Below are 20,560 nucleotides of genomic sequence, written 5' to 3' on the forward strand. Positions count from 1 at the left end.
TGTAGGTTTCTGTCCTACAGCCAAGGAGCAACTTCCTAGAGATTCGGCATTTGAAAGGGAGGACGGTCCTCTGACTCTGATGGTCCTCTGACCATCTCTCTTCAGCTAACAAGCCAGAAAGCCACCTTCAACCTTCCCAACAGAAAACAATGCCTTTTTCTTCTGCAGACCACTCTTAACAACTACTTCTTTCCAAAACAATTTCCAACAGTTCCTGTTTTAAAGGGACTTACTCTTAAGGCACTAATAGTCCAAAAAGTTTGCATCACATATCATTTTCTCAATAAAGTTCAGGGCTGATGCAATACTTTTCACTCTTAGATTTTACAGCTAAAATGACAAGAACACAAAACAGTCAAAAATTACACAAGACAATGCTGCAATTTTTTTACTCTACCACATCTGCCTCTATGTGTCTCCTGTGAGTCACTGTCTGTGTTCCGTCATCATTACAGGAACTGCCATTCTCTACCCTAAATTATTTTACTTTATTACTTAAAGAAAATCTCTGCAATAAAAATGGAATCCTACTACATCTTTCACCGCCTTGCTGCAGCACTCACCCCTTAATGCAGAACCTCATATGTCATGTTGCTCCAATTTTTATCACTACCATTTTACACAAACAGAAAAAAAGAGGAAGTAAGGTTATAATTCATTTATTTATTCATTCAACAAACACATGAAATCCTATCAGACGCCAGGAACTGGGACCCAAAAATGAACACAAAAGTGTCGCTCCTCTCACAGCCTGGTGGAGAGGTAAACTAAAGAAGTAAATACAGAATAAACTGATCAAGGTTAAGGTGGAGGTGAGCACATGGCTTGGGGCAGTGGCCATCATGAAATGCTTTCTGGAAGAAGTGGTTTGTGAGCATTTACAAGCATCTCTCTCTGGACTTTCAGTACCAAATAAGCCTAAAAGACTCAACCCCACTCCCTGGTAATATTCCCTGGTCAATAGTCAAGTAAAAAAATCTAATTAAATAGCAGAATTTATTCTTGACTCCCAGCCCTAAATTTCAACCCTTAACCCCTCCCTATTCCCTTAGGCACAAATTACAGAGGTGTTAACAAATTCTGTCCTATACAGTGCCTTCTCACAAGTCTGTAGAACAGGATTAAAGATATGCACAACGAAAGAAAATGTACTTAAAAAATATATGATCATTTTCCTAACTGGATATGAACACTTTGAACAATACAAGCCCTACAAAGCATGGCTGTCGGAAGAGGAAACTGAGGTTAAAAAAAGTCCCACTTTAATACAACAGAATAAAAGGTCTCTTTGAAGTCGCCAGAACAGCTTGAGCAAAAAGAGAAACAGAAGGCTATTGTGGGGCTTTAGCCTCCAGATGATGAACCCCAAACGCCCTGCAATGGTAAACAAACAAGCCTCTGAGCCAGAATCTGATTTGGGAACCTAACAAAACATTACAATTTAAGGAATCTCTCCCCATTCATTATTTCCCAAGCAAAGTCCCACTGGCTGGCAGCTCCTGTTTTTTTTGCTTGTTTCTGGGTTTATTGCTTGTAAATTACATTGTGCTTTTCAAAAAAAGGTACAGGTAAATGAAAACAACCACGGTTTTAAAGACCCATAAAAGACACTATATGTAACAGAAATGAACTCTGCCTGTGTTTACTATGAGGACCTATTACTCCTTTATGCTCCTCCAGTGGATTTTAAACTCAAATGACTGCTACCACTGCCTGCTAAAGAGCAAGTTACAGGAAGGAAGGAGCAATTTCAAACACCTGCCTCAGCAGGGCCCCAGACCGCCTCCCTCACCATCTCCCCGTGCCTCGGTCAAACAGCTGACCTGGAAATGGGGCTGCAGACCCCGGCCACTGCTATCCCAACAAGGAGGCTCTAAAGTCACACTTCCATTTGGCCCGGCACACCCTCATCCCCACCACTCAGATCCCCAGCCTAAAGGAGGGAAACTCAGCGGCCCCAAAGAGGAGGAGATGGCTGGCGGAGGGCAGAAATGGATGAGAGGGTCCTGAGTGGTCTCTTTACTCCGCCGGCCCGACGTGGGCCCGGGAATCCAACACCTCCCCCAACTCGGAGTCCCTTTCTAGGGCACCGCCGAGCCCCTCCCACTCCTTGGCCCAAGGGGCTGCGGTTCCCACCCTCGACCCCTCCGGACTTAAGCGACCGCTTGGGCCCCGGGGACCCTGGCCGAGGAACGACGCCACGCCAGAGCCGTCTCGGCCTGGGCCGCCGACCCCTGCCCCGGGCCCCGCCCGGCCGCCCGCAGCCCTCTCAGGGCCCGGGGCCGCCCCGCGCCGCCAGCCCGCCCGCCCGGTGGGCCGCGCACCGTGTGGGACTGCAGGCTCTGGCTCGCCTCGATGGCTGCTGTCAGCGGCACCGTGTCGTCCAGCAGGACCTTGCCGGCCGGCGGCTTCTCCATGAAGGCCATCCCGGAACGCCCGTCCACCACCGCCTCGGGACCAGGGGCAGGAACCAGAGACGCCGACTCCCCTCGCCCGCCGGGATCCGCCGCCGCCGCCGCTGTCAACACGCGCCGCCCCACGCGCCGTCGCCGCCCGCCGGGCCCTCGGGGTCCTAGCGCCGACCTTCCCCCTCCGCGGCTGCTGTCAACACTGGCAACCCTTTGCGCCGCCGCCTCCCGCGGGTTCCTAGCGCCAAACTGTCGCAGTCATCTCTGCCCTGGACCCGCGCCTCCAAGGAGCCGCACCGCAGACCCGGTACCCTTAGCACCGGGCCTCAGATCTCGGGGCAATTCACCCTAAGCCATCATCACCTCCAGAGGTCCTCAGAGCCGAAAACACCGCGTCTGGGGCCCTGCGGTCAGGATCCCTCAGGCTCAAAGATCCCAAGCCTCTCGCCGATGGGCTTTTCGCATTAGGCCCTCAGAAGCTGGACTCTCAGTCTCGACACCTTTACACCTGGACCTTTCCCACTCAGGCCTCCCAGGTCCAAGGATCCTTAAGACCCAGAAAAAAAGGGGCTTCAGGATGTGACCCTCCGTCTGTGCCCTGCAGACCCAGAAACTTTCTAAAACAAACCCCTCAGATTCAGGTTTTATGGGGAACTCGTGAACCTGGCTCTTCAGACCCAAGAACCTAACAGCTGGGCCCTCAGGATTGGACCCCAGAGTTGGAGCCCTAAGACTCCAGCACCCTCTGACCCAGAGCTCTTTGAACTGGGGACCCTAAAAATTGGGTATTGGTCCACAAACTCCCAACCTCTACCCTTTGCCCCAGCTCTTGGCTCAGCCCACAAGGCCTTCAAACTTGAGAACTCTCAACCTCAGGCTTGCAGTGGTCAGTCCCACTGTACTGGCTCCAAGAACCTCAAACCCAGAGCCAGAGAACTCTGCCACCAACTTCTCAGCCCCAAATTTGCCCCATCTGTCTGAACCCAAGGCCGTAATCCTGGCCCACCCACAGTGCTGTCTCCCAGGGCAGCGGAGAGAGTTAGACTTGGAATTAGATGACCAGGATCTTCAGGGCTCCAGGACTTACCAGCTGTGTGACCTTGAATTCGTTACCCAACCTCTCTGAGCCCCAGTCCCCATCTGCAAAATGGAGATAATACTTTTTGGAAGGGTTGATATGAGGAATGCAGTAGCATGGGAAGGGGCTCAGCACATAATAAAACCTCAGACAATATTAGTTTCTTCCTTCCCCTACAGTTCAGAATGGAAGTTTCTAACTCTTAAATTTATCTTCCCTAAATTTCTACATTTCAGACAACAGAACAAAATTTCTTGGAAACACCACCACCGCAATCTGACATCACAGCACAAGCCCAGACAGTATCTAAAGGGTACCCTCCCCAGACCTCAAGCTTAAGGGGACTGTTGGGCAACTCCAAGTGGCCAAGTAGCCATGACAGACTGACTTAGAGGCCAAGACTCAGTGGAGAGAGAGATATGAAGAGGGAAACATGGAACTTCATGATTACATCCTAAAATAATCAAAACTCTTCTGCATTCCATGTTTGTCCCAGTGTGTTTAAAAGCAGCATTCTATTAAAACAAAACTATATATCACTTAGGAAGGGTTCAACTTTTTACTTCCATTTCTTTAAGGCAAATGGGTTATTTCATTACCAGAATCACAGAAACCAAAATTCTGCTTTAATCATTATTCCTATCATGTGGGCTGATCAAGACAAGGCTCTTCTCGCATACCGCTGGTGGGAGTATAAATTGGTCCAACCTTTCCAAAAGGCATTTATGCATTCAACAATTATTTACTGAGTACTTAAGCATGTAATAGGCCTGGCACTAGGAACTGGGATTTGACAACACATATCAAGAGCTTTGAAAATGTTCTCACGCAGTAATCCCACCTCCAGGAGAGTATCCTAAGGATATAATCAGAGACAAGTGCAAATATATAGCACTCAAGGAAATATCTAACAGTAGGAGATTGGACAAATCATGGTACAATCATAAACAGAATATTTTGCAATGATTAAAAATGAGATTATCAAAGGATGTTGAATGATGTTGGGAAATGCTCTAGATATAACAGTAAGTAGAAAAAAGCAATATATACATTTTATGATCCCAAGATTTAAAAATATATTTTAGGAAAAACACCAGAAGGAAGCCCACCAAAGTATTAACTGAGGGTCTCTAGCAAGTGGAATCATGCTATTTTTTTGTTTTCTTGCACTTTTCAAAATGTCTCTAGTGAAGATATTTGTATGATTAGGAGAAAAATAATGGTATTATATAACTGAGTTGCAAAGGTCATCAAGTGACAGCCTGTTGTCTTCCTATGAAAACGAAACTGAGAAACCATATATTTGATGAAATGAAGCCACAGACTAACTCTCAATCTAGCCTTTCTCATTCTCTAGAAATTCTTGACTAAAGTAAGCCTCTCAGAATAAATACTAAATAGATCCCCTGGAGACCTGGCCCCAATCCTATGACAGTCTCGCTATCCATTTGGCTTTTGAACTGGCTCATACTGAAGGCGGGGCAACTCCCCAGTCCAGAGCTGATCTGAATCAAATCAACTTTGCTTCCAGTCTCATGCTGGGTAAAGCAAATGAGGTATGCTGTACCTTAGTTGTTGCCACATGCACTACTCAGGGATGGCAGGGGGAAAAAAAATTTTACATTCTTGTATGTTGCCAAATGTTTAGATGGCCCACAGGTTGTTTATCTAACAGCTTGACATTTGGCCAGACTGACTGAAGATAATGAGTTTTAGTGAGGTTGCTTCTAGACCTGGCAACTGCTCTACAAATCAAGATATAGAAGCTTGTGAAAAACTCATTGCTTCCTAAGCAGCATCCCCTCCCAACTCAGAATGAATTTTTCTTTAAATATTCATGATCTGGATAAATCAAACAACTCACATTTGATCTTTCTTACTTCCCTTACGTGTTATTTTCCATCACATCACAGAGGAATTTTGCTCAGCGTTTATAAGGTCATATGAACTGTGGCGTACCTAAGAGCCACCCTAAAAATTGATTATAGCCTAGAAATCGACGGCTTGGTGGAGCCTTCTATTAATCCTGTTCTATTTATGTAGTGTCCACATTTGTCTTGGGTTTTCTTACGATTTTGCTCCAACTCAAAATTTCTCTGAAGATGTCGAGAATTCTAGTCTCTGCTGTGTTTATAATCCATATGAAGAAAAGCCAAGAACAAAGGAAGTGAAACATCTGGGACACTGGAGATATTCAACTGCAGCCCAAGAGTAATTCCACAGCACTTGCATTCTGTTCAAATAGAGCCAGTTAATAAATTATGCCAGTACATGAGGCATTCAGAGTGGCACAACTGCTCAGAGTGACTGTCAACCTTTGGTAGAGTATGTTTTAATATAAAAACTTAATAGATGTAATTTAGTAGCTATTTTCTTTGGGAGTAAATTGGTCTCTTAATCATACTCTGAGAACACAGAAGAAAAATGACTAATAATTCAGCACAAAATGAAAACCTGTGGTTACCTAAGAGGTACGAATGTGCATTTAGCAGTTTCTTCTTTTTCTAGCTGAATACACAAGATGAATGGTGGCTGTGGTGAGGCTTTCTCCCTGCTGCTACTTCAGATTTGCTGCTCAGAAAAAGAAATGAGTGGCACTTCACCAATATGGAAATGTTTCTAATAGAATATAAAAATCTGTTAAGCAATTTTCCAGTACATTAGACTGAAATTGCTTAAGATGGGTATATATTTCTGTGGCAATCAAACATTACATAAATTGCAGTCTTACAATGCCCCTATGTGGAAAGTGCTAGTACAATTTGGCCTCATATTTTATGTCAGTACTTTTGTACTCACTTCCACTTGTGACCCTGTACAGTCAAAGCCACTTCGCAATTACCTGGGAGAGGACTTCCTGATTTGAGGGTCACCCATGCTTTCATTAGAAGAGTCATTCTTTCTGGCAACTTGTACAGAGCTCAAAATGAAAAAGCCAACCAGCTAGTTTTTGTTAGTCAGCTGTAACAGACCATGAGAGGTCTGAGAATCTTGGCTGAGTAAAAATAACAAGTCATCGTGTACAGAGAAGTATCCCTAACTTCTTGCCTGCTTCTCTATTCCAACTTTTTATTGGTTTACAAAGATCACTGGTTTACAAAGAAGACCATGACATCTACTGAGCACAAAAAAAAAAAAAGGAAATGCTCATACTGAGAAGCTACTTTAAGTTAGAGTATTAATCACCTATCCGCCAGATCTGACATACATCCCTCCCCACCATACTTGACTTGCACATGATTTTTCATTTTTAGAATAACTCAGTAATTCTACTCTGAAGACAAATAATCACTGAATGTCAGCTTAGAAAAAGTGTAGGCAATAGGTATGGGTAGAAGCCATCAAGCAACAGCGAAGAGGAAAAACACTACAACTGTAGCAAGGGAATAAGATCTAGAACATTCTGAATATAAGCAGAATTATATAGAATGGTGGTTCCAAATACTTTACCGCCACATAACAAGATATCATTATAGAAACTGAAAGTGTTCCAGTATGGGAACATTTTAAGACCCACAGGGTGAGGGAAAAAATGCCCTGGAGCCAAGCAGGGCTGTTTGAATCCCAGCTCTACTGCATACTACCTGTACAACCTTGGGCAAGTCACACCACATCAGTCTGTTTCCCTGCCTATAAAATGGAACATTAACTTCATAAAACTGTTTACAGGATTAGAATTAATGTAGAAAACTGGCTTATCATTGAAAGAATGGTAGCTTATAGTATTAATGATTACATTACACTCTACTTCGGAACCCATGCTTCAGGACTGCTGCTAAGTCCCAGAGGAGGAGTTCTGCAGGAGTATACAGTCTTAGTTTCAAGTCTCTATTTTGTGACTCAAGTTCCCCATTTTGTTTTTCAATGTCACATCAAATTTTTGGCATGTATAGTGTTTCACCTATAAATACACCTTCTTCAGGTGGATCTAAACCTGCACATGCTGTCCATTTTGAAACTCATGATAATGGCATCCTTGCTTCTCACTCTGATTTTGGTATTTTCATCTCACCAACACAAACTAGAGTATGGTACAGTATTAAAGTTTAAAATACTCACTTTATTTATACACATCACTGCCCTCTAGTGACTAGAATAATTCCTTCTAGTAATCTGATACCCTTGATGTAAAAAAATAAAAAATCTAGTTACTCATCCATCAGCAGAAAGAAAAAATCTTTTTCCAGGAAATGTTGGTTTATGCAACCAATTAAACCTGATCTTACCTTCCTGATCAAAGCATCTAGCTGTGGTCTGAGCCACCATCTAAAGCTACAGAGCACAGGTGGACCACCTGTATGTTCTACTACAGATTCTTGTCTTAATAGTGTTGGCTATGTTGGGCATGACCAGTTAGTAATAACACATAGGCACATTTCCTAATACCCATCAACTCTTAAGAACTTGGCCTCCACAGTGTTCCTTAAATGTTTTACCTTATAATTTTTTAAATAAAAGCATATATTATTTATATAAGGGGGGGGACCCCACAGTATTTTCAAGGGAGAGATTAAAAAAATCTGGATTACTAAAATAGGAGCTTTGCATTCAAGATCTATTCCAAGTTTAGAATACCAATAGAGATTGGCTGACATCCTGAAAGACTGGTCTGTTCTCTAACTTTTGGCCAGTTAGCACCAAACTCAGGAAAACCTCTAACCTTATTCACAGAAGAGAATGGGCAATAGTAGTAGCTACTGTTTATAAGCTAGACTTTGTGCTTAACTATTTGTATCTGTCACCTCCAACAATCCCGTGTGGTAGGTGTTTTTATCCCTGTTTTATACATGAGACCAAGAGAGCTTACATAACTGAGTCCAAATCTGCACATAAGCCCTCCTCCGATAACAGGAAAACCATCTGAAGGGCAAGTGACACTGAACATTGAACAAATTACCATCTTGGTGTAAACAGTAACAAATTACAATCAACTCTGACCCAGAAACTGCTGAAGAACAGGATCTAAGAATATTTACTGGTAAAAGATAGGTGTTCAAAGATGACCTATCTTCTATCGTTGCCGTCAATAATTAAATGCTAGCTAGTTATAAATTCAGTGAGAAACTTATTCTACACAGATATAGGTAGGTTTACCTTATCCAAATGCAAACCTAATCAGGTTTGAAATCCTAAAAGTAGAACATTAAGCTAAATGATAACTCTCCCAATATTTTTTCAGTTTTTTTTTTTTTTTTAATGGCACCTCATGGGAGCCTGGACACAATGTCCAACCTTAGAATCACCTATGATTTTTTTTTAAATTAATTATTTTTGGCTGCACTGGGTCTTCGTTGCTGCACACAGGCTTTCTCTAGTTGCAGAGAGCGGGGGCTACTCTTTGTTGTGGTGCGCGGGCTTCTCACTGCGGTGGCATCCCTTGTTGTGGAGCACGGGCTCTAGGTGCGGGCTTCAGTAGTTGCGGCACGTGGGCTCAGTAGTTGTTCCTCACAGGCTCTAGAGAGCAGGCTCAGTAGTTGTGGCGCACAGACTTACTTGCTCCACGGCATGTGGGATCTTCCCAGACCAGGGCTTGAACCCGTGAACCCTGCATTGGCAGGCGGATTCTTAACCACTGTGCCACCAAGGAAGCCCACCTCTGATTTCCTCTAGTCACCTTTTTTTTGGTTTTTTTTTGGCTGTGTCACACAGCTTGTGGGATCTTAGTTCCCCAACCAGGGACTGAACTCGCACCCATGGCAGTGAAAGCCCGGAGTCCTAACCACTGGACCATCAGGGAATTCCCATTTTTTCAGTTTTAGAAACCTAGACAGATGATAAATATACTTAAGTCTGTGTGAAGCATAAGGCCAATGCATAAGTGGACAATGGAACACCCCTCTACCAGCTCCCCTCCACCAATGTGGGTTTATGGGTCTATCAGCCCCTCCCTGGTGAAGAACAGCAATCCCTGTTTTCCTCAGAGGCTCTTCAATAATAGTAACACTGATGCCTGAACTTGCATCATTAAAGACATATTTCAGGATGTGGGAGCTTCTGGGACCATAACTTTAACCCAGCCTTCCATAACAGTCTTTTTACTTTCTACTACAAAACATGACACTGCAATAATAGCAAGGAACCGCTTCAACTTTTTCACTTCTGCAGAAGCTAAAACAACTTCCCCAACATATAAAGGGGCTGGAAAGTTAATTTCCTGGGAAAGAAATACACAGCCTGGCCCTGGCATTTTAGTACCTAGGAGAGCTGAAATAAGTCCATTGATCAAAACTCCATGTACAATCGTCTTTCCAAATCTGGTGTGTTTTGCAAAATCTTCATCCAAATGCACAGGATTGACATCCCCTGTTAATTCTGAGAAGATAGCCACATCCCTCTGTGTGAAGGCCCTACTGAGTTCAGCCCGGTCTCCAACTCTGATGTGCACATGCTGTAAGTGCTGCCTGTTTAGCACTGCTTGGTTCAGGCAGATACTCCTCTGAAGCCTACCCCACCAAAGGCGATGGCTGGAAATTACTGGGAACATCTTCAGAGGTCTCAAATTCCGTCAACAGGAGCTTTTGGGCTGCTTCAGTCTTCAAACGTTATGCTGGCACCAAAATGTACTTTTGAGAGTGAGGAATACTTCTGAAATTGAAGACTATTCAATTCAATGCTAGTTCTCTACTGTTACCAGATAATGCAAGGAGAAATGGAGAAACCTATAAGAGAAAGAAAAAGTTTAAGGCAGTATCAGGAGAAAACTGTACTGCAACACAGGACAATGTAGAAACATGCCCTAGTCTATAGGATAAGCCAAACTGAGGCAGTAGCATTTTAAAGAGCATCCTGAGAGCTAGCCTTAGATAAATAAGTGGTCATGATAAACTCAGAAAGCGCATTCCAATACATTAGGAGCTAGGCATTAAGCAACAAAAGTTAAGACTTTTCCACAAGTGTTCCAAGTTTTATCCCCAAACCTCCCCCATACAATTTAAAACCTAAGTGCTTTGTCTCACATTTTTGTAATTAATAAAGCCCTGAATTTTCCCCTCCCAGCTGGATGATGTTAACCACACTAGATTTATGCAAGCGCCAAAATGAGACACATATTAGTAAGTAGTTTGGTCTACTACTCAGCCTCATTTGGAATATGTGAAGGAATGGTCTTTACCTGAATCACTCTGAAAGCACATTTCTTGCCTTTATAGGATCCTAACAGGGTCATAGAGCTCCACAATTTGACAAGACCACTATGGAAAGATCAAGAAGGCGTAAGTAAAGATTTGTCCCTGCAACATCTCCCTAGTACTTTTGTTTGTGATGGTCCAGAAAGTAGTTTCTACCAGAAAACCTATTTAAAATGAGAAAACTTTAAAAATAAAAGTACAGTTATGTCAAAGGCAAAGAAAAAATTGAACCTCAATCAGGAATGTTTCTAAAATATACACTTCTGAGTTTGCAACCATGACTATCAATTGGGAAACACTACAGTTGTAAGCAAGTCACAAGTTTGGCTCTCTAGGGTGTAAGTTCCTGGTGGATGAATGTTCATATTCTCCCCAATTTAAACTTCCAAAAGCTGCTCGGAGTTCACAATGACAAAATTCTTCTCATTCTCAGAAGAGAGCACTTTTGCTCTTTTTTTGCCATCCGTCTCTCTGCTCTGTTAAACTAGAAGTGTTCCACTGTCTGTCGTACCTGCTGCATATTCTCAAGATGGCTGACAAGGTCTTCTCTTCGTAGGTTAGAATGTCCAAGGGTAAAGCTGCATCAACCTAAGTATGAAATAATGCTGTTAGCAGACTATTATTATCATCATTACTCTTGAACTCTAATAACTAATTCTGTCAACTGCTTTTCTTCTCCAAAAAATCAGTATTTTATTTAATGGTGCTGGAGTACTGGGCCTGCTTTTTTATAACTTCCCCCTGCCTGGAACATTCTTCCTGTACCTCTTCATATTGCTAAGCCCTCTTTACCCTTCTCAAGTCTTTGTTTAAATTGCTCCTTCCTTGATTCCCAAGATTAAGCTCAACTGCTTGCTACACTCTTCAACATACAGGACCCACATACTTCCTATTTCAAGATACTCATCATTCTTGCCATTAATTGTTCAACATGGTTTCCTACTACAATAACCAAGACCATGAGGCAGAAGCCATGTCTGTCTGTTTACAACTACATCCCCAGGAAGCAGGTTTTATACTTGACATATAGAGGGTGCATGCATTTTATTTTCTCATACTTTTTATTTTGAAAAATTAGAGTCACATGAGATTGCAAAAAAAATGTGCAGGAAGATTCCACGCACCCTTCACTCAGCCTCCCCCAGTGTCAACATCTTGCATAACTACAGTACAATATCAAAACCAGAAAACCAAAATTAATAAATCAGAGCTTATCCTAATTTTGCCAATTATACATGCACTCATATTTGTTTACACTTATATATGTGTAGTTCTATGCAATATTACCATATAAGTAATTTAATTCAAGTATTACCATTATCAAGATAAAGAGCTATACCATCACAAGGCTCTCTCCTTCGACCCTCTTTACAGGCATACCCACCTCTCCTCCTCATCCCTAAACCCAGGCAAACACTTATCTTTCTCTAGATTATATAATTATGATAATTATGTTATTTCAAGAGCATTATATAAATGGAATCACCCAGTATATTACTTTTTGGGACTGGCTTTTTCACTCAGCATAATTCTCTAGAGATTCGGTCAATTTGTCAGGTGTATCTATGGTTTGTTCCTTTTCATTACCGAGTATATTCCACGGTATGAATGTACCACAGTTTGTTTAACTATTCACCCACTGAAGGACACATGGCTTATTTCTATTTGGGGGCTCTTACTAATAAAGCTGCTATGAACATTTGTGTACACGTTTTTGTGTGGACATAAGTTTTCATTTCTCTGGGATAAACAGACAGGTATGCAATTGCTGGGCTGTACGATAGTTTAAAAAAAACTACCACAGTTTTTTAAAGGAAACTGCCAAACTGTGTTCCAAAGTGGCTGTACCATTTTACATGCCCACCAGCAATGTATGAGTGATTTCGTTTCTCTGCATCCTCACCAGCATTTAGTGTTATCACTATTTTTCATTTCAGTCATTCTGCTAAGTGTGTAGTAATGTGTCATTGTGTTTTCAATGTGCATTTCTCTAATGGCTAATGATGCTGAACATCTTTCCATACATGTGCTTCTGTGCCAACTGTACACCCTTTTTAGTGAAATGTCTGTTCATATCTTTTGCCCAGTTTTAAGAATTTTTTTTTGTATTTTGGCTGCGCCGCACCATGCCACGCGGCACACAGGATGGTTCCCCAACCAGGGATAGGACCCGGGCCTCCGCAGTGAAAGTGCCAAATCCTGACCACTAGGCCACCAAGGAACTCCCACTTTTGCCCATTTTCTAATTGGAGTGTTTGGGTTTTTTTCTTTACTATTGAGTTTTAAGAGATCTTTATATATTCTAGATATTAGTCCTTTGTCAGATATGTGGTTTACAAATATCTTCCCCCCAGTCTGTAGTCTGTTTTTTAGCCTCTGAACCAAATCTTTTGCAGAGTAAAAGTTTTTAATTTTGATGAGTGCTTGACAGATTTTAATTTGATACAATATATGTATCAGAAAATAATTTCCTGAGAATCATCTGTCTTTGTTCTCTCTTCAAAACTCTACTTGTTTTCAACTGAATGCGAAAACAGACTACTCAAAGTGCTGGTCTGTGATAAGGAGTTGCACCGGAGTGGGAATCAACAGTATCAGTGAGCACACCGTTTAGTCCAGCTCAGGTTTTTTCACTGGAGACTGTCTCAGTAAAGGAAACGGTGTGCTCATTTACATTCTGGTACAAGCCACAATAGGCAAAAAACCCCAAAAAACCCCAGCAGTTTGCAAGTTGCCAGTCTATACCATACTTTGAGTTGCACTACACTAAACATTTGTCTAACAAATTCTTGTCAACTAGAAGGCATATGAGAACAAACCTACACAAAACTCATCACTTCTGAAAGTCTGCTTCTGCAATTTCAAATGTGGTTTTAAAGTTTTAAAATAATGTTGGGAAGAGTGTCCTTTCACTATGTCTTACAAAGACCTTAGGAGTGTTCAAACTACCAAGTGATTCTATACCTCTCCAAACAGGTCCTTCAGGGCTGAAATAAGCAGCTGTTTGAACTGTGCAGCATTCAGTCCAATGCCATGATCTTGAAATTCTCTGTAAAAAATATTTTTTAAAAAATGCATTGCATTAAATTTCATGCTATTCAGATTCATAAAAAAGCAGTCGAAAATAAAACTCAAGAGACTGAACTTACAGGTGGACTTTCATGTAGTGGTGCTCAGAGGGATTTTTGTAAACTATTCTTTCATATGTGGCAGCTGGGGCTGGCATCTTTTCCAATGCTGATCACACCTACATGAAGGGGCAAGGGGGCTAGAAATTACCAAGATACAAGCTATTTTTCACTTTTTTAATGAGAATTTGACCTATATGATTTTTTAAAAGAACTCTTAGTACAAAAACTTATCTAATTCTGGTCAAACTGATGTTACCCATAGAGAAACAATGGAAGTTTCTATATTTCATATATGCCAGACCACCGTACTCTTATTTAATCCCAGCAAACATTTTCCCTTACTGAGTACCCAGCTCTGTGCTAAACACTTTACATGACTTAGGTCATGTCTTCAAAATGATCCCATGAGCTAAAAGCTATCAGTACTCCCATTTTTGAGAAGAGAACACTGAGGCTCAGCAAAGATAGCTAACACCTGCCCAGAGGCACACACAGATTCCAACCACTCCTGAGCTGCCTCAAGACCACTCTGGCATGATGCCTATTCATGCAAAAAAAAAAAAAAGTAAAAAGCATAAAGGAGTAAAATCTGGGACCAAAGACCCTCTTCCTATTTACTCTCAGTCAACATAGAACATTAACAGAAGAATGAGGGGTGGTAGTTCTCCTGGCCTCCCCCCACGTTGGATCTGCCTGTTCTCTGTCTAGAAGCCAGGCCTGTACAGGGCTATTTGGCAGCCTTGCAAAAGACTGAGCTTAAACAGCAAAGGTCTTAAGAGGAATTCTGGAATGGACACTCAAGCCATTTCTAACAGATCTGGAACTTTCAAGAACTCAGAACATGCTAGTCCCCCTGTAGAGAATCCCTGTCCTTTGGCTCCACTCCTACCTCACTCTCACTTTGGATAGCTTCTACTCATCCTTCAAATTTTAGCTTAAAGTTCATCTCTTCCAGGAATACTGCCTCTTCAGGGAGGTCTTCCGTGACACCCTAAGTTAGGTTCTCTTGTTACACAATCTCTTAACACTGTCTATTTGTTTAACATCTGGTTCCCCCACTAAAGGGACCAGGAAACTGAGGCTGAACCAAGGAAATGGACTTTTCCAAAGTCACATAGCTATAGACCAGCATTTACAAAAACCTCTCTGGGCCCGCTTCCAACGACTCCCAAATGATGACCTCTAGAGAAAAAGAGAAGTCAGGGTCAAGTAGGTACATCCAACCATCCATTCAACAAACACAAATATTTACTGAGTCTGGCACAGAGTATTCAACACTTTCTGAATACAGGATTGATCAAACGGTGGTAGTGTGAGGCCTGTATGTTCAAGAGTATCTTTGGTTTCAGAACTGCAGCAATAGTTACCTGGTGCTTCTTTCCCCATCACCAGAGTCTCCCCGACTAAAGGGGCAAGGAGAACGGGACCCTCAATCATTCCATTCATTGTCCGGCACACGATAGGTGTTTTTTAAGTGTTACGGACTACCTTAGAGGAGTTGGCTGCTTGAGATAGGAAAGTGAGACTGGACTGGGGCTTAGGATGCCAATAACAACAAAGACTTCAGGACTACTCTGGAAATGGATAATGGTGACAGTTGTACAACAATGCGAATGTACTTAATGCCAAAGAACTGTACAGTTAAAAATGGTAAATTTTATGTTATGTTTATTTTACAAAAAACAAAAAAAGACTGAAGGAGCAAGTGTTTATTGAGCAGTCACCTCTGACAGGGCTGAGCCTCGGGGTTAGTGATAGCTCTGCCCTCTGCAGGTTGTCCTGAGACTAAAGGAGATGATGCTTGTGAAACCCTCCCTACAGCCCGGCATATTCACCAGGCTCACCAGGAAAATGTGAGCACTTCCATGGTGGCTGTCATCATCATCTTTGAAGTCAGCCTTTTTGGTGGCTGTAGGGATGCTCATTACCTGATCTACTAGTAATAGGTGTCCCTGCTTCCCTCCCCAATCTAGTCTCTACAGCAGCCTGAGTGACCCTATTAAAAACCATCCAAGTCACATCATTCCTCTGCTCAAAACCTCGCAAAGATTCCCGTTTCACTCAGAGTAAAACCAAAGTGTTTACAGCCGTGATCTGTACCGCTGGTTCCTCCCACCACCTTGACCCCACGTCCTACCGTTCTCCCCTGCTCAGTCCCACCACACAGGCCTCCTAGCTCTTTCCCTCCCGCCTCTGGGCCTCCCTCCTACTTTTCCACATGCTGTAAATACTCTTCCTCCAGCTAGCCACATGGCTCATTCCCTTGCCTCTTTCATGGCTTTGCTTAATTTCATTCCTCCATTTATTCCAGTGGCATTTATATCTAATGTCATCGCCCCCATGCCCCTGCTCTACTTTTTCCTCATAGCATTCACCACCTTCTAACATAACATAATTGTAAAATTCATTTATTCTTTATTCGTACTTCCCTCCCCCGCCCTATTAGAATATGCACTTCAAAAGAAACAGGCATCTGTCTGTCTTGTTTTCTGATGTTTCCCGAAAACCTAAAACAATACATCGCATACAACAAGCATTCAATATATAACTTTGGCACGAAGTCAATGATTTAAAAAAAAAACCAGAACCCTCGACCCCGTACTGTTGGGCACTTAAGTCGTTTTCAACTTTTTTCGACTAACGTCCGCCATTGATTTAGCGCCCACCTGGGGGCCGGGCGCATGCGCTCTACACACGTGACCCGTTCGGTCCTCTCAGCCGCCCTCCGCGACTGAGACCTCGTTGTAGAAAGGCCCTGGGAGGTTCGCGGCCCAGCCTCGCCTTCAGCCCTTGGCGTCCGCGGCCGGAGCGGTAGGTACCTCTGACCGCTCCTCGCTGCCCGCCGTCCCTCCGCCTTGCGCATGCGCCCCTGGCGCGCGCGTCCATACGTCACCAGTGCGGCCAATTGAGCCCAATCCCGGAAAACAGCTGCCCTGCTATCCGCCTACCCGCTCTCCGTCGGACTGGTCTGCCGCCTCCCGGACTCCTATTACCTGCAAGAATCCACCAAGACTTGGAGCTCCCCCGAAGCCTGCGGCCCGAACTCCGGGGTGTTTACGTTTGGCTCCTCTCTGTCCCGCCCCCGGATGCGTGACGTCTAGGGAGGATATGACGTCACCGCGCGAGGTTCTCCTAAGGACCCAGGCGTGACTCTGAATCTGAGACTCGCCATGCTTAGTGCCCTCTAGTGCCCACGCTGCAGAAAGCCGTGTGCGCAAATGTCTGCATGGGGTAAAGGACTCAGGGCATGTTTATTGTGCCCGGGAGCGTGCTTCGTAATCATTTATCTATGCCTTCATTCGTTCAAAAAATTTATATCTAGCGTCTCTTCTGCTGAGCATCTCCTAAATAAAGCAATCCCAAAGGACAGAACCGGTTCTCAGTGTCTCTTGTGGCTCCCAGCGCATAGTAGGTGTTCTGTCTGGGTTGACATAAAAAAACCCAGATGGTCCTATTTCCGAATGTAAGCCAAGTTTCATCTGTTCGTTTATTGAGTAAGTACTTGCTGAGCCCCTATTACGTGCTAGGCACTGGGAACAAGACGATATGGCCTCTGCACTCGTGAAACATATTGTGTGTATTCAACAATCAAGTGCTTACTTTTGTGCCAGGTACTATGCAAAAACCTTTATATATGTTATCTCATGGAACTCTCACACAGTCCTAAAGTGACTATTATTATGATCATCCCCATTTTACAGAGGTGGAAACTGAGGCACAAGAGGCTAAGTTACTTGCCCAAGATCACACAGTTGTAAGTGGTGGATTGGGCCATCTGACTCTAGATGATTCTCTCCACACTGCACCGTATTACCATCAATTTTGTGGTATGAGTCAGGGATATACATGGGAGAGGGCCTCGAGGCTGCCAAACCTTGAGTGTAAAGCCCATGAGGTTGGGGCCTTGTCTTTGTTGGCTCACCACTGGTATCCTGTGTCTGGCACTCAACTCCTACCAAGTCCCCGGAAAACTGAGTTCCCTTGACAAGTTTATGATTAGTCTCTCTATCCAAAACTTTATTCCCTTTCTTGTCGCACCCCTGTTCCCCTCAGGATTGAAGGGTAGCAAAGAAAAGGGGGGATTGAAACCAAGCAGGACCCTGTGGAGCCTTCCCGGGTACAAAAGTCCTTCCATGTCTAACTACGAGAGCATTAATCTTGCTTGTTTGAGAATTCCAGGGGATGACCTTAAGGAGGTGGAAGCAGACCAACCTTGGAGTAAATTACTGATTGAGTACACGTTAAAAAACACCAAGATGACGCTGACCAGACCACTGCACGACCCATCTCAAGATGATTATTGGAGCTGACCGTGCTGTTCTGCACGTAGCCCCCTGCTTGTGCACTCCTGAAACTCTCTTTTAAAACCTTTGTCCTCTAACCCACAACTAGGAGATGGTCTCGGACATTTGTCCACCATTTTCGCAGGTTGCTGGCCTCCTGAATAAAACAACTTTTTTCACCAACACTTGTCTCTCGAGTACTGACCTTTTGAGCGGCAAGCAGTCAAACTTGGGTTCGGTACCGGCCTCGTCCAGTTACACATATGTCTGTGTCTACGTGTGCACAAACATACATATATACATAAGTATAACATCTAGAAGGGTTCCAAGTAGACTGATGGAAGACAGGTGGGGCTGTGTGGAGGGTATAGGAGATGCTCACAATGTTTTAGCATTCATTTTGTTTGATTTATTTTAAAGTGACAGGGCATCACTTTTATAATACTGATAATTGTTAAATAAAATTCAGGACTTGCCCCTAATGGTCACAAGGCGGAGCCTTGGACCACACCCATCTGGATGCTTCTCCTTCCACCTTGGAAGAACAGACTCTTCCTCAAGATGTCAGCTCCAACCCCCACCCACCAAGGTAAGAGAGAGGGGACAGGGAGTGCAGGTTCACTGTCCCGTATCTGCAATCCTGAAATCCAAGAAAAATCCAGGAACCAAATCTTTCTTCATCTGGCATAATGCTTAATCTGAACTGAGGTTAAGCTCTTTATAGCTTTTGTCCCATTTGCTGTGGATATGCATAGAGCATACAGCAGAAATACGAATGCATCTGATCATGTAAAGCTGCCCCAGATCCCACTGGGGGTGTTGGACAACGTATGGCATACATACAATACCACCTCTGTAAAATCTGAAAAGTTCTGAATTCGGTATCACATCTGGCTCTGTGAGATGTGGTAAGGGATTGCAGACCTACACTCACACTAATAGTTGCCCTTCAGCAACAGTTACCCAATCCCAGCCAGCTTTGACCTTGGGTCACTGGGATTGTCACCTTGGTGCCACTTTCTGCCCCTAAGAATCCCTTCTCCTCCTCTCACACCCTGCTGGAGCTTGGCAGCCTTCTACATGTGCCCTGAGGTTCCTAGTCATTGTGCTGAGGGTTTAGAGACCAAAGATCCAGAAACCATGGAAAGAAAGTTTCCTCCAGGAGCCAAGAGAGAGGGGCTGTCCTGTTGCTCAAAGGACATCCTCTCCCTCTCCCTGACTAGACCTATGGTCCCAACAAGACCCTCATCCCATCACAAGCACTGGTAACCCCAAGCCCACATCCTGGTGATCTCCGGCCCAGAGACCAACACTGGGCCCCAAGGGTAGCTGGGGATACCAGGACAGCAGCCCCAGCACCGCTGCCCTCTGGCCCTGACCGCGGCAGGTAACTTGAGGACATTTCCACTGTGCCATCTGTGACCACTCCCGCTGCTTTTTTGCCTCCTTTCCAGGAATGGAAGGGTTGTATGAACGTCGTCCAGTGTGGGAGGGATGAAAGGGGGAGGGAGAAGTGGCTGACGGGAAAGCCCAGTCTGTATGGTTAAAGGAGTGATGCTGGAAGATTTGAAAGACTGAAGGATCAGAAGAGTCTGGTTTCCAACTATTAAGAGTGTCTGTGTGGGTGATGGAGACAGACGGGTATGAGACAAAATGATGAAACAGAGATGGGGCAAGGGGTGGGGGAGGAGAGACAGAGACAGAAAGACTTGGAAAGAGACAGAGAGAGACTATGAGAGTTTTTTTAAAAAATGCTCTCGAACCCAGCCTAAGAGTATTTCAGCAAACATTTCTGAAATAGACCCAATAAATTGCTACTTTTTGAAAATTAATTAATTAATTAATTAATTAATTTTGGCTCTGTTGGGTCTTTGTTGCTGCGCACAGGCTTTCTCTAGTTGTGGTGAGCAGGGGTTACTCTTCGTTGTGGTGCACGGGCTTCTCATTGTGGTGGCTTCTCTTGTTGTGGAGCACGGGCTCTAGGCATGCGGGCTTCAGTAGTTGTGGCTCACTGGCTCTAGAGCACAGGCTCAGTAGTTGTGGTGCATGGGCTTAGTTGCTCCGCGGCTAGTGGGATCTTCCCGGACCAGAGCTGCAACCCATGTCCTCCACATTGGCAGGGGGATTATGAACCACTGCGCCCCCAGGGAAGTCCTAAATTGCTACTTTTTTTTTTTAATTATTAGCACCTTTAATTAATTAATTATGTATTTTTTGGGCTGTGTTGGGTCTTCGTTTCTATGCGAGGGCTTCCTCTAGCTGCGGCAAGTGGGTGCCACTCTTCATCGCGGTGCGCGGGCCTCTCACTATTGTGGCCTCTCTTGTTGCGGAGCACAGGCTCCAGATGCGCAGGCTCAGTAATTGTGGCTCACGGGCCTAGTTGCTCCGCAGCATGCGTGATCTTCCCAGACCAGGGCTCAAACCCGTGTCCCCTGCATTGGCAGGCAGATTCTCAACCACTGCGCCACCAGGGAAGCCCATAAATTGCTACTTTTAATAAAAGACTTGGTCAACCCAAGTTCATGTGCCTGAG

At 43.9% G+C, this 20,560-nt stretch overlaps 3 protein-coding genes across 14 annotated transcripts in view; all 3 read right to left on the minus strand.

Moving 5' to 3' along the window:
• Nucleotides 1-2,554, minus strand: part of PXK (PX domain containing serine/threonine kinase like) — a 75,766-nt gene extending 73,212 nt beyond the window's left edge. For 4 of the 7 annotated variants that reach the window (XM_057554165.1, XM_057554162.1, XM_057554161.1 and 1 more), the window contains exon 1: nt 2,325-2,552. In XM_057554165.1, the coding sequence (XP_057410148.1) occupies nt 2,325-2,426 (102 nt within the window). In that variant the 5' untranslated portion in view covers nt 2,427-2,552. Of the gene's footprint in view, nt 1-2,324 lie in introns of all 7 variants that reach the window. The other 3 variants (XM_057554160.1, XM_057554159.1, XM_057554166.1) reach the window with 3 other exon arrangements.
• A 1,477-nt stretch (nt 2,555-4,031) lies between these two features.
• Nucleotides 4,032-9,970, minus strand: HTD2 (hydroxyacyl-thioester dehydratase type 2). Its single transcript, XM_057555161.1, has one exon. The coding sequence runs from the start codon at nt 9,968-9,970 to the stop codon at nt 9,464-9,466; it is 507 nt and encodes a 168-aa protein (XP_057411144.1). The 3' UTR covers nt 4,032-9,463.
• Nucleotides 9,971-10,007: 37 nt separating this feature from the next.
• On the minus strand, nt 10,008-16,832 carry RPP14 (ribonuclease P/MRP subunit p14). Of its 6 annotated transcripts, XM_057555162.1 has the most exons (7): nt 16,411-16,628; nt 14,224-14,285; nt 13,763-13,860; nt 13,578-13,662; nt 11,125-11,201; nt 10,598-10,676; nt 10,008-10,145 (listed from the first exon to the last, which is right to left on the minus strand). In XM_057555162.1, exons 3-7 carry the CDS (start codon nt 13,837-13,839, stop codon nt 10,089-10,091), a joined length of 375 nt encoding a protein of 124 aa, XP_057411145.1. In that variant the 5' UTR covers nt 13,840-13,860; nt 14,224-14,285; nt 16,411-16,628; the 3' UTR covers nt 10,008-10,088. The 6 variants fall into 6 exon arrangements, with proteins under 6 accessions (XP_057411145.1, XP_007192392.1, XP_007192393.1 ...); XM_007192330.3 differs by lacking the exons at nt 14,224-14,285; nt 16,411-16,628 and adding an exon at nt 16,738-16,832; XM_007192331.3 differs by lacking the exons at nt 14,224-14,285; nt 16,411-16,628 and adding an exon at nt 16,693-16,832.
• Between the last annotated feature and the right edge of the window lie 3,728 nt (nt 16,833-20,560).

This window comes from Balaenoptera acutorostrata, chromosome 10 (assembly GCF_949987535.1).
Source record: "Balaenoptera acutorostrata chromosome 10, mBalAcu1.1, whole genome shotgun sequence".
Lineage (NCBI taxonomy): Eukaryota > Metazoa > Chordata > Mammalia > Artiodactyla > Balaenopteridae > Balaenoptera > Balaenoptera acutorostrata.